Raw genomic sequence first — 14483 nt, forward strand, 5'->3', positions numbered from 1 at the left:
CCCGGTCTTTTTGAACTATCGCTCGTAGACTGTTGTACAGGTTAGGGTATAAGAACGCGAGCAACCTATCGGCCAACAAATAACCGTAAGCAAATACACATAAACTATTCTAAAACATTACCACATCAGTATGATTTCTACGCAAGGTGCTCTTTAGCAGAATTTGCTATTGATCAGCGTCATGTGCATTTGCACCCACATTTAGGTACGCATAAGACAAAAACACAGATACACATACACACATACAAACTCCCAATATACTATGAAAAATACATTCGGCATTCTTATATAAAAACAGTTAGACAAAAGAGAAAGAGGGAATGGAACAAACGGATAGGAAAACAGTGCACGTTGAGCGATCGCGACGTGCAGCTTTATTACACATGCACAAATCTACATGCACGAGCCCACTTCATGCAAAGATACCCACCGACATCTAGCGACACCGAAACGCTGTGCTGTCGCCGTCCAAACGCTGATCGATAGGCCGACGTGCTCCGCCAACCAATATGAGTTAAAAACCAAATTCAAGAGGTCAAACAGTCGCCATCGTAGGTGCGATACACCTGAACTGCGGACAAGGTCCTCTTCATGAATGCTCTTGCATTGTCAGTAGTATTGTTCTTGTGCGAACCACCCCAGGCATCTCGTAGTAACCCCACCAGGAGCTGCTTTATTGATCAGTACTAAGGCTCAAAAACGACGAAACCTGAAAAAAACAGGCAGACAAACGATAGTAATACGTCAAAGAGGCCATTAAGCACGGGATACTGTTACCCTAACCAGGAACGTGCAGTCGTGCGATCGTCGTTTTCGCACGAACTGACAGCTCACTGTGGCTATATACGGCGCGCGTTAAAATTTTAATATTAGTTGTCATCGCTTAGGAGAAGTGCGTGCGTCGTCGATGTCTTCGTCAATTCTTGCCTCGCACAATGCTTCGGCGCTTACAGCTTTGGATAAAGAACAGGTGGGCTACACGATACAACAGTCCGATTGATGCAGTACCAACATCTGCACAAACTACATTGTATATGTAGTTTATTCGCTATTTTGTGCTAAAGTACATTGATTGTGTCTTATTAACAGATTGACTAGCAATGATTTTCAAGTCTAAGGGATTTCGTTGATCGACCAACAAGAGATCTAACCGTGTCAAGCATAGTAAACAATAAGCGATGCCAAAGCTGCCAGTGACAATCTGATACTAATCTACGATTAAATAATAATATGTTTATCATTGAGCGGTTCGTGAGCGTCAAACATTTTTAGTATGACGTGTTGTTTTGATTTTTTTCCATATTGTAAACAAATTATGATATGTTCTTTCCATATTTCTCAGTATCTAATTGTCAGCTAGTGTCTGATGTGTGCTCTGAAGCACGCTTTGGCTTGCTTCTAGTTAATTACCGCTTATGCGTTCGTCCTCGTTCAACATGTAGCGTATCAATTTGTTGTACAGCGATGCATCTATTGCCCAGTATTTCGGTTGTATGTTTGTCACTGAGTGAAAATCGACTATTTATCATCACTAATTTGCTCAAGTCATTGCCCTCGATCGAACGTTCGAAAAAACCGTTGATGGCGGCATCATTTATACAATAGATCAACGTGACAGCCATAATGTACGAACCGTTTCATATGTTTAACATGTAAAAATGGCGTCTGCTTTCGCGACAGACTGTTTTTTTCTGTAGTCATGTAGCGCCGTTGGTATGGGTTCGAACATATACATGATGTCCTTCTTCTATTAGTCGGCTTATAAAGCCAACATGGTTTCTGTGGAAAACACGCTTATCCGTATAAAGCTTAGCTTCTGACCTACTGTAAACCTAATACTTTGCGCCATTTCGGCATTTGGTACATAGACTTCTGCCAGCTCATGGGTACATATATACCATAATTTTTGGGGGAGATGGGGGACTTTTAGGCGTTCCAGTGTTTCGTATACACGAGCGTACACGAAATAATGCTCTTCAGGGGATTGTCAACTCTAGTGATTTCAGCTATATAAAGTCTTGACGACGTACTCCTGCATTTCACGATGGAGAAAAAAGTCATTATAAATGTGCATCATTGAGGGATATATATATTACGCGACCACACGCATAAAAATGATCACGGCTCGATTAGGACTATTTCGATGAAGGCATACCTATTATCTGAGATAGCGCTGCCAGTCACTTTTGCCTAAATTGCGATGGAGATGTTTCTGTATCCTCCTGAAATTTAAGGCGTATACTTGTGGATACTCCGCCTTGAATCTACCTAACCGTCGTAAGGTCGACTGAAGTTTTTGTCAGTTCTGCGTTAGACTGGCACAATCGGTGGATCTCCAAAAGTCACAAGATCTCGATTCAAGTTCGCTCATACTAGTTCTTCGATTGTATCCTCGAAGTGTATTACACTTGAAGCCTGCTAATGAGAACCAATGTTATCATAAAAACAGTATCACTTACATAAATATTCAGATATACGTACACATGAAATATAACGCACCATTGTGACAGAAAAACATTCGGGAAGCATGTTGAATTGACGTCGGGGAAGCGGTCGTCATGGCAGTGTAACAGGTAGATATTCATACCGCTTTTTCCGACTCATATCAAGTTGTTTCTCGGTACTTTATCGGCGAATTGTATCAAAGTTTTTTCAAATTTATCTCGTATTTACAATGAAACCTCAGTACTAGTGTATGGACGCCAAACTGGATTGAATTGTACGATTATGTGTTGCCCTCGTCTAGGGCGAAGTTTGTCAAGGAGTAATCAAGAAACTGTTCCCGGCCAAACGTTACGGATTCGTTGTTCTCGAATGCATCCATCATATAGGAGAGGCTCATTTCAACTACTCGGATCTATTAATGGACGACAGAGACAAGTAGGTGTTAACTAGCATTGCCAGGTCGATCACTTTGCTTCGTGGGTAGATTCTCTGCGTTTATTCAAACGGTAATCATTACATATATTATATGCGCCAGTTAGTACCGCGGTCTCCATTTTTTTTCTAGTATGAGAAAACTGTACCTGATTACTATTAGACTTCGGTATCTCAAAGGCCACACCTCAGTACTACCGGCGAACTCGTTGGTAGTATCTAACAGAGGCAAGTTAATAGTAGAGTGTTACAATGAAGGTAGTAGCGACGGTGGCATACCTACTGGCGATCGTGCAAGAAACCCAGGACACGAAGATTCAGTCAACCTCATGCCAGACTGGCTTCATCAAAATTGACCCTCGTTTTTTCAGACGAACTCTTAGCGGCAAGGTGAGTCCGTATGTAAGTCAATGCGTCTTCCGTTTGTGGTTTTACAGAAATGCTCTGTGCGTCGGATGGCGTCTCCAGTTTACCGTCGTTTCGCAGGACAGACCAACAGCTCACTGCGAGTATCGAGCTCAAGCGGTAAAAGTTTCGATGTCGCTTTGTATTATTCTATTCTAATGCATAGTGAGTATCAAAGTCAACCAGTCCAAACTATAATGCATATATACTTTTATCTCCGGTTTGCTCTGGAGAAGGCGATGCGCATATGCCAGCTGCGTCCTTTAAATGTCTCGACTGTTTCTCCCGTACCGAAATGCGTACTTTGAGGTATTCTATTTAGTAGTGTGTGGAACATTTTTTTCGGTGCCATCGGTAAGTAATTTTAGATTGCGTACACGGATTGATTGATTACATAATCGATATGTTTAATCCCTAGGGAGACGGTGTTGTGTGACGCAACACTTGTATGGCGTAGCACACAAACGTGATTTGTGCCGACTCATTATTTTAATAGGTAATAATATTTTCAGGCGTAGCAAACCAGTAATTGATACGACCTCTTTAATTAGCTTTTGCTTGAATTTCTCGTGTTGCAAGTCGGGTATCATGGATCAGCTAGTTGCACAAGGAGTCTTGCCCTGCTCGACTGGATTGCATTGCTGGATCGGTCTGAGTGGAAACTAAGTTATTATAGATGTCCGAATTATATGTGTTTAATTGATAGACGTTTGAAAATAGATAAGCGCGCATAGTTGTCTTGCGACTTCTATTTAACGGTGAGGAAAATTTATTCATTTGATTTCAAGGTTCGAGCCTTTCCTGTGATGGTCATCCAATGTGAAGTGTACGACGCTTCGAAGGAACCTTTAGAATTCATCAGTAGTGAGATCGGAAATAAGCGCATATTCTGCTACAAAAAATATTTCAATGGGAAAGTTGAAGTAAGTGAGACCTTATTTTTAGTAGTTTCTAATGATATTGGACTAAAACTTTAGCGTTACTAAACGGTACGGCACAAAAAGGCTTAAGTATAACATCAAAGTATTTAACAATATTTTGGGGATGGGAACAATGTGGGACACAGGTATGACAGTTGTATACTTTGAAGTTTCCCTCAACAAGCGAAACGATTAAATCTATATATAGGTTTCGATTAATTTAAAGATGACTGATGCCGCTTATTTTACATGTAAAAAATTAATTAATTTACAGCTGCTGCTTAAACAACTGTTTTTTCGCGTACCGACAGAGACATCCCTGGCAAATGTCTTTATTGCCAATCGTGCTGCGTTCGGCTTCTAAAATGTCAGAAATCATGTGCAAGACTATGTTTTATAGATTCGCAAATATCTGATTCAGTAAAAGTCGTAAGCGAATTAATGTTGGTACGCTTAGACTTATTGAAATATTAGTGACATATAAAAAAAATCTAGCGGTCTTAACTTGGGCTGAAATTAGGCTAAACGTCTCAGAAACCCTAAAGCGTGAAAAAAAATTTTAAAGATGCAAAGCATAGAAAAAAAAGCCTAAAAGTCATAGAACGTCTTTGTAACGAAGCAACACATAGTCCTATTCCAAAAACCGTCCCTAAAATCTGCAAAAAAAAGAGTAGTTATCAGAAACATCTGCATCAAACTACTCACAAATGCTTGACTTGGACATTTTGTATAAACGTCAATCTGAGATGTAGGTTACTTTCTCCTTTTTTTATTTGTTGTCAAAGAAACGCAGCGCTTCACCCGAATTATAATAACAAATTACATTAGTTTACTATATATCTACTGTCATTCTCCACGAGCTTCTTTATTTCTGAACCAATTTATTCATTTCTTCTTGCCAGAAGTTTTCATATCCGGCATTGAGAAACTCGTCCACTTAAGTTTCAGGACCCCTTTCATTGTCAGACGTTTAGAGAGATTGGTGGATGCAAAAGAAGCTCTTATTTAACGTAGCTCTCACGACTTTTGTCATGTGCGGCCTGGCATTATTTCTTTGCCTTCTCCATTGAGTTTTTTTTTATCGGAAGCCCAGTTCCATGACTAAATTAGGCCACATGGAGAACCATAAGCGCCTTGTTTTTCTCAAGTGTATAAAACCCTTTCAGTCTGACCAAACGCAAACCGTCATGTTTTTGAGATTGAGATCTGGCATAACTTAGGTGTTTGTCCCAAGACTACCCTTACTATCTTTTCTTTACGTTAACGAGAAGATACCACTTCTCGTCACCAGTGACAATTCTGTATGGAAACCTGTCATCACGGATAAGTGCTGCCCGGTGTCGGCGGGATGTTCAGGGTCAGTGCGCTTTGTCTAGTTCAAGAGACAAGTAGGCTATTCGTTTCTGATAAAATTACAGATATTTAATATATTTGACAATGGTGCTTGCAACCTATCTTCAGGAACAATTAAGTAGCTCGTGGTGTCGTAGCTGATCGTGGTGGGGTACACTTCCCGGGTTCAGGACTCTATTGTCGAATTTAGCAGATTTCTACTATCAGTTCTCTCAATTATGTACTCTTTATTGTATAGGGAACAAATATCTCAGACTGCTTCGGCAACTTTTCACCCCGGTAAAAGGCAGGGTAGGTGTCAAAAGTGAAATTTCTTCGCAAAAAACCTTTCTTTGTCATTCAGTCTGACCCTCACTCACTGCACAACTCATTACTCTAGTCCTAGTTATATATATAAGTAAAGTGCGATATAACGGTATGGTAGTGTTTCACGTTTTCGTCTGCTTCCTCCTGTTTAGGGATCCACGTCCCGCGAGACGTGTCGCGCTGCTATTTCATGGAACCAGCTTAAGTAAGTATATGCCTGTTTATATTTTATAGCATCTTTCATCAGCCTGTATATTTCGCACTTCTGTCAAGTAAAATGTAACATGTTAGCGGCGATTTTCGGTACTGCATGTCATGGAAGGGGTCCTTTAATCTTCCGTGAAGCACCATAGCCTATAGCAATACTTATGCGTATTGTTCGTCATCATCAAAAATCGGTAATTTAGAGCACCTCAGCCCCTCGCTTCGCATTGTTCCCAAGACACGCCCGCAGTACCAAATACACCAGGACAGCATACCCGCACTCCACATAAAACACCGGAAAGGAAAACTATCCGTAGGGACGTTTCGAGCTTGGGGTTTCCGCACACTCTGGCCAGCACTCCAGCCAGCGTGAAAAACTCGATCAGCAACGTACACATAGATCGTACGAGACTAAAAGGCTACCAGCTGAGCTCTGGCGACCTTCCTTCAGGTCGTTCTCTACATACAGTGCTAAGTGGTCCCCGACGACCTGACGACATCGGCGCGCCATATTCACATTCGGTAAATGACGATGATCGGTGACTATAACTAATGGGTTTTTCTGGTAATTTTCAGTACTGATAATCATTCCAAAAAAATGCGCACTACAACCCTTGGAGCCAATGGTAAACGCAGCCTTCTATTCTACGATACTCATTAAAACAAACGTGATATTTAAACATTAAATGTCATCACTGCATTTAATAGAGTACGATATCTTTGATATGAATTTTTCCCTGACCCATGGTCTAATTATTTAGCCCACAAAGAGATCGAGGGATCTTGATCGACTATATTCACCTTCTCTGTTTGGTGGGCAGTTCCAGCTACAAGTAGGAGTCACTTGCCCTCGAACCCCCAAGCCCTATGCGGGAGAGCTTTTAGTCTTTTTTAAAGGCTTCCTTTGTTGAATGACTTAGTTCATCCTATACACATCTAAGCGAATATTGATCAAGATTTCACATGGTCTACTAGCGGGGGGCGATTGGTTGGTCAGTTATAATACAGAGCAGCTCTGGACGCTTAAAAATTTGTTTGTGTTTTACGTCTGCTACTTAAGCCGCTGGGCATCTAGACGGATAGATCCTAAGAATTGCATCTGTGCCCATGTTCGAATCTGGATCACCACGGACCAGATCTAAGTGTCGGATGTTGTGTATCGAGCAGTAATTCTAAAACGGTCGGAACCGTATCTTCTGAATAAAAGATTTGCAAAAGCTTAATTTTATTCTTAGTTTGTTAATTCAACAATTCTTGCTCTCTCATTTCTGTGTATCTAAGAAATGCAACGGCGTGTCATAATGAACACCATAATCTATTCTCTTCCGGCATTAACCGTGACAGTGTTGCTATCTATGAGACAATTTATTCAAAATTTTAACGCGTATCATCGTTACATAGAAGCAATGGATTTCTTCATAGAACGCAAAAAATCATTCGTTGCCAAATTCGAAGACTTTTATTTATTTATTTTTTATATATGTCTTATATAAACAACGCGGAGAATACGAGTTTAATAGAGAACACGTTTGGTGGTGATATTAAAAACACACTTTCTGCGTGACGACTGGAATAAAATGTTGGCTAGACTGTATTGTATAGCCTTTTTTACTTATCCTAGTAAGAATTTGAGCGGACATCCATAATTTTCAACTGCTCTACTTGAAGATGTTATCGCATACTATTGGCAAATAGAAACATGGGTTGAAATTTATACTGTTCTATTCATTTTGTCCATTAGAATCCAACCTCTACTCCGAAAGCTGAACGAAACTTTCAATCGTGGATGATCACGCCCGGGATTGACGACGTATCTACCAACACTTCGGTGGATGCCCTTCAACGAGAAGTAAGTTTTTTTTTAATAATATTAATTAATAATTAATTAAAGAGTTAGTTGTGGTTGCTATCAATGCATATACAGTACAAACTTGAGTAAGGAACTTTATTTAAGCTCAATTCGTATTCAAGGACGAGCTGCTTAGTTAGATTCATCATGAAACCTCCGTACTTACCCAATACTGCATGCACGTTCACTAATATGGTCCTATCGGTTGTTTGCTTTATATCATAGCTTGAAGGGAAAAGTTTGTCAGGGGCTAACGTGACCTGTTATCTTTTCCAGGACCAGTCGGCGAAACACAACGTCTGGTTCGATTTACGTACGCCACAAGTAAGTTAGTTCCTATGGCGTATTGAGGCCGCGGCTGTATTGTGTCGCCTTCATTTCCATGACTAAACTATACGTGTATCGTATCATCGGTCGACTGAACCAGAGCTACGGGGCAGATTACCGGAATCTTAAAGAGGTCACCGGTATCCGTTCAACAACTCCCGTATTACTGTAACATATTTTTATCTACTATCCTACCTAAGCAAATGCGACAAAGACCACTACCAAAGTGTCCAGTGCTCTCTGTTGATTCTTTTTTTTTTTTTTTTTATTAGAGAATAAACTTAAAACAAGTTACCTATACGGATTTTAGGAGCTCGAAAGATTATTCAATCCGTTGAAGGCATTGTTTGAAAGATCTTGAAACTAGATAATGATCATTATTATTTTTATTATTGCTACATAGCGTTATGGTTTATAGGCCTGCTTTGTGTACGGTCCTGGTAATTTACTTAATCAGACCTGCACAGGCACACAAAGAAAGAAAGGCACAGCATTATTTCTACTGATGGCCTTTTTTTTTTTACGAAGTTGAAATGTTTCAAATTGATACAGTCCGTTTTTACACTGCACGTTCTAGGCACTATTGCAGACGGGCCTGTTTGGTAGCTTGATAACCATGCGAGAGTTATGTGCAGAGAAGCGGCAAATCTATCGCTTCGCCTATATATCTATCCTTCTATAACTGTACTTAAACGCGGAGCACTCAGGCAATGGATTTCGGTTGTTGGAATATAGTTAGAACGTAGCGTTAAGTATGCATATGTATGTCTTCTCCATTAACATTCGGTGGCCTAAAATAGTTATCATAAGGATGCAATAGCGAACGAATTACGTAAGTAACGAGTTTCTGTATTAGAATTTAGCTTTGCATGCATCTGTGATGGTATCGCTCCCATCTCAATTACTTGAAACAAACTAAATGCGATCCGATATGTTTGACCATCCCTTTTAGGACGTATGGAACAGACGCGTCGTGACAACGCCACGAAATCTTTGCGAAGAGTTCACAGCTTGCGATAATACGCTGGACTCGCCGTTGCCAACTTCAAAAGCGAACTTCACTGGAATGGACGATGCATGCAGCCGGTACAGATCGCAAGTAATCAGCGTTTCATTGGCTGACGGGCTAAAGCAGGGTATTCCAACCACTTGTTCGGCCTCCTGTGATAATATGCTGCTGCAGCAGTCTTCGCTCGACGGCATTAGTCAGTACGATACAAACGCAAAAAACGTCGATCCAGTCGGAAGCCGTCGCTTGTTCCCGTCGTCACTTGGCACCCCGCAGCTAAACACACTGGGATTCAATGTACAACATATGCATAAGAACAATTTGGCCTTCGATTCTGTGCTCGACCCATACCAGGACTTCTCCACAACGCGAACGCCCCTGACTAGTTATTCGGTCCAAGTAAACGCTTTGCGTCCTTCTGAGCACGCTCTGTCGAAAGCGCAATTTGATGCGATGCTAGGCGATTTCGACGCGGGTTCGATAGCGACGCGTGGACAGACAGGCCAAAATCATTAGTCTTTATAAAAAGAAGAAAAGAATCCCGTTGCCAAGATCTAAGTGATGTAGTAAGTTTTCCTAAGGATCATGTAACAGTAATCGGCTTACACTGTTATCGAAATGTTTAATTATTTATGCAAACAAATGTGCCATAGCTACAACAGGGTAGCTTAAGGCGTCGTACGCACTCGCGGTTACTTGTTGAGCAAATTCAGGGTCCAATTAAGTTTCGTAGATTAGCTATGGTCTTTCATTGTCAAATTCAAAAGCAAACCAACTGCAAGTTTAAGGACTAGAAGTGATACTAACGTTGGCCGCGATGCCCCGGAATGGACGAAACTGCGAGACGGCATTGAATTCATTATTTAGAATCAACTGGCTCCAAGTTAATAGCGATGCTGCAGCTACAGCCACAGCAGAACAGATCTGACGATAATGTTTACCAAATATTTAATTTAATAATTATTGGTTTATACGATTTTTTTTTCCATAAGCAACGGCGTATATATGTGTTATGTTAGCGTTTCGTACGTTTCGAAAACTGGCAAGTTGATCCATTCTTACATGGAAACGTTCGCGTGTTTTTATAGAAAACTTTGTTTGGCTTGTTCTTGTAAACTTGTTGAAATTGTACACAGCTTTCGAACCTTTGTAGGCTCGGTTATCGAACAGAATATAGAAACAAAACAGCAACCAATCTAAATGAATATTCGAGTATAAAGCAGTAGGCTCGGCCAGGTAAAACCTAGCTTCAGGACGCTAAATATTGAGTTACAGATTCGTCCACAGATTGTTGACTGCCTTAAGGCGTCGACCTGTTCAACAGGACGCCAGAGTGACGATTTCGCATTTTTCGCCAGAGGGCATATTCGTTGTTGTCTTTTCATGTGTGCCTCTGTAGAGAGCAGACGGAATACAGACTGTCATTTATTGACCTCACGCAATTATCGTTTACGCGGTAGAGATCATGAACAAGGCATGGTACCAAATTGTCTTCATTGAGCATGTCCGTTACATTGCGGTGTGATCACTATTACCAGCAGTATTATTATTTTAAATAATCATTACCATATTAGATCTTCATACGCATAATACATACTTATGTTAATCTTCATATTACGACACGTTACTCTTATATAATACTTATTAGAAGTTTGTATCATCTCCAAATTACCTGCCGATGATACTCGTGCCGATAGAGATTTTACGATGTTATCATGAAAGCCACTGTAGCGGTCTTTGCCCAGTGCAGCCATAGTTAGCAAGCCAAGTGTTTTTACTCGATCGAAATACATACATACATACATACATAGTTTATAGGGAAGTTGACATATGAATACCTGTTCCTAGTAAATAACAACAGACACAGATATTTACATTGTATCTGAATAACACGATAAAGATTGATGTTACATAATTAGGTTTTAAGCGTTTCTACAATATGAGGAGTAAGTTGTGCGCGTGAATCCCAGGACAGATAGGGGCTTAGCTGGTGGAATCAGTTTTATCAAATTGATGCGTTCAGCCGTAGCCGTTATACATCTGATATGTGCTATAGTTCTCCTGCTGCAAAAGAAATTTCTTCCGATTATTTTTAGACGAAGTAGATAGATTGACAGAAAAATAGAGAAAAAAAAAAAAAAAAACCCTCGGCGTCGCAGTCGTTATGTACGGTAAACAACTTAAACTTCTACAGCGTATCTGAAGGACACTTAACCAACGATAGCTGAACCGAGAACAAACGTATCGTCATCATACGAATGCTATGCACTTAATCTGTTTATTTCTAATTTTACTTAACATGTATCGTGTAGGCTCTAATAAGTTTCAACGTGGCTTGTGGCTTAAGTGCTGTCTCTAGGTACATCGACAACGGTTTGATAGTGCTATCCATGTGTTAAACGATTTTAAAACGAACAAGAAGAGAAAGTGCTTTGAAAGCAAATAAATAACATGTTGACTAAACTTTAAAGGAAAAATCACCTACCACGTGTCCTCATTTCTCCTAACAAGTAGTTCGTCCTTCTAACGCTCTCACCAACTGGTCATTCCAGGTTGGGAATTCATTGCTGAAGTTGATTGACCGCTGCGTCTGGCCAACGGAGTTGCGTTGCTATGCCACCTCGGCCCTATTCGGGCTTCGTCCTTCCCCTGATCGAGAGTCATCAAGCTCCTAGAAGCACACATGAATGCATACACTTAAATGAAAACTTTTCACCGACCAGCTGTAGTTGATTACCCGCCGATTCACAATAGACCTTACATCATCAGATTCCGTCTATTTCGCACGATAGTGGTCCTGTAATTTTAAGACGCTACCATCCGCCTTTCGAACAGGTGCAGTAGCATACTAAGATACGTACGGGTACATAGTCATATATTTGTCATCTAAAAAGATGACCAGATCCGATTGGCAGACGAGCGCGTTCGTCGTCATGTCTGGGCTATTTTATAAACTCGCACTTTATGATGAATCATTGTCTATTGCTATCTGATGAGGCTGTGGGGTTGAGGTGCAGAAAAAATTGCCCATTATTGTCAGTGAGACTGTTTCGCATTTGAGTAGTGCGTGACGTTCATGCGGTCGCACTATATGGTAGCGAGGTACCACGGACGGATGAGCGCGCCGTATATCGGGTCAACGAGTGCTAGCTTCCTGTTAGATGGAACCACCGAGAAGATGAGTAGCTGATGAAGCGAGACTCAGTGCGTACTCTATGCAAAAATGATAGACGCGTTACAATTCAATTCGCTAATTGTAGCATAGAGCGTTGAGTATACTCCAACTGCTACTCTGACGGTCAGCGTCAGATACGATTGCTTCTAGAGCTTTAGACGACGATCATGCTCACAGAAGGGTGGTCTGTTATGCGAACGTTTGTCTCCGCAATAGAAGTCGATTATCTAGCCATGGAACGTGTTTTTCCAAGTGATGTTATTTTTTTTATTGCTGTTGTCGTATCGGTCGTAAATTCGCTAGCCCGAATCCGTCAGCATCCAAAGTTCGATATCACATTCATAATAAGACAAATCTGTGAAGTTCGACAACAAAGAGAGAAAACACAAAACAAAATTCAGGAAGCTAATGTTTGAGCAAAACGTCCATAAACATAGACTTTGCTATCGAGGCATTCATGATATAGAGAACCCTTTTTAAAATTTTGCTTTCGACCAAAAGCAGTATCCATGTCTTAAGTGATGGTTAATCGACTTGCCCCAATTTTAGGAGATCGTCGGCGTAGTAAAACATTTTGTCATTGTTTTGTGTGTTAACAAACCTTATAGACCCCCTACACATGGCCAGTTTTATCAGAACATCCATTACGAGTAAGATATTGTTTGCAAATAATTATTATGTCTGATTAATTAATTAATGTCTGATTAACTAGCTGGATAATAAGAGCACTGCTGTTCGTTTTTCGAGTAGTGTTTGTTTAAATAAGAAACCTACCTATGCCTCATTGTATCTCTAATTAATTTAACTTCAAAGCTTCGCACATTCTTTCATGCGGTTTCCATATTCGTATTTACTACTATACATAATGAGACCGTTAGCAAATGCCACATTATTTGGGCGATGATGGGCTGGCAGAATTTCGAATTATCAGAACCAATAGTCAACAACTGGGCTGAGAATGCACCATCTCAAATGTCTCTATTAGATTAATTAAAATGCTAGAATGTGCGCGTCTATCGAAAAATCAGCTGCGATATTGAATTCCTCCCCCTATATATATATATATATATATATATATACATACATATATGTATATGTATATAAGCTGACATTTAATATATTGCTATAGACATATTTATCTATATAGGGCACAAGTTTATTTTTTAATTTTTTCTTCCCAATACCCTTTTGAGGTTCCTATGTGGCAAATATTTTTTTTATTAATAAATATCACCGCGGCCCACTTGCGCAAGCGAGAACGTCAGCGAGACATTTTAGGTAGACATTTACATGCAATATTTTTAGTGACAGAAGTACAAAAACAATAATCTATTGTGTCTAACTGAAAGAAAAAACATGCGAGGTTCAAAACTACATTTACACCCTTTGCTTAGATAAAAAAAATGTTGTGAGAAAATATAGAACTAGGGCGCGTTTCCTCTGACCATCGGATATCGAACGCGATGCTCGAAAAATGATGTTTGCAAATAAAACCTAAATACGTCTTTTTCAGTAAAACGTTATCGTCATTTCACGAAGAAAAACTTAATCACGAGAAAGCGAAACATGTATTTAGGCGGTCGGGCAGGCGTTCTAGTCGGCGTACAGATAATGTACGAGTGGCTATTAAAGAGGAAAGTTAGAATAGCTTTTTAAGGATTCAATAACAAATTCATAAATTGTCTGTAGTCGACCGGACATACCCAAGATATTCTATGACAAGTGAACTAAATTAGGAATCTGAGTGTTGCACAGCTGACGTACATACACACAGACAGGACTCAGATGAAACGGTTAATGAAACCAGTTCAGAAGTGTTCCTTAAGGCTGATCACACGGTAGTGCCGACACGCTAGAGTTCCTTAAAGCCTTGTTGTGCACGACAGCTGAAAATAGGAAAAATGGTACTTAGCTTAGGCATAAAGAGAAAATGCGACAAATTACATTAAATTAGCTTTAGTATTGAATACATATATAAACATACACTTTTATTTCTATTAAGATTTTCTTATTATATGTTAAATTAGTCAAAAGCTGCACATATTTTCCCTAATCGTT

General features: G+C 40.0%; 1 protein-coding gene across 3 annotated transcripts; it reads left to right on the plus strand.

Moving 5' to 3' along the window:
* The first annotated feature begins 484 nt into the window (after nucleotides 1-484).
* LOC111251823 (uncharacterized) lies at nucleotides 485-13948 on the plus strand. Of its 3 annotated transcripts, XR_002673983.2 has the most exons (10): nucleotides 486-970; nucleotides 2747-2880; nucleotides 3315-3402; nucleotides 4071-4205; nucleotides 6014-6066; nucleotides 6269-6587; nucleotides 7807-7914; nucleotides 8191-8238; nucleotides 9194-9816; nucleotides 11803-13948. XR_002673983.2 is itself a non-coding variant. In XM_022808854.2 (9 exons), the coding sequence occupies exons 1-9, from the start codon at nucleotides 908-910 to the stop codon at nucleotides 9764-9766; spliced, it is 1521 nt and encodes a 506-aa protein (XP_022664589.1). In that variant the 5' UTR covers nucleotides 487-907; the 3' UTR covers nucleotides 9767-11730. The 3 variants fall into 3 exon arrangements, 2 of the variants coding, with proteins under 2 accessions (XP_086846257.1, XP_022664589.1); XM_022808854.2 differs by lacking the exon at nucleotides 11803-13948 and having other exon boundaries at nucleotides 487-970; nucleotides 9194-11730; XM_086990131.1 differs by lacking the exons at nucleotides 3315-3402; nucleotides 11803-13948 and having other exon boundaries at nucleotides 485-970; nucleotides 9194-11730.
* Nucleotides 13949-14483: the final 535 nt, after the last annotated feature.

The sequence above is a fragment of the Varroa destructor genome, unplaced genomic scaffold, assembly GCF_002443255.2.
Source record: "Varroa destructor unplaced genomic scaffold, Vdes_3.0 BEIS01000005.1, whole genome shotgun sequence".
In the NCBI taxonomy this organism is placed as follows: domain Eukaryota; kingdom Metazoa; phylum Arthropoda; class Arachnida; order Mesostigmata; family Varroidae; genus Varroa; species Varroa destructor.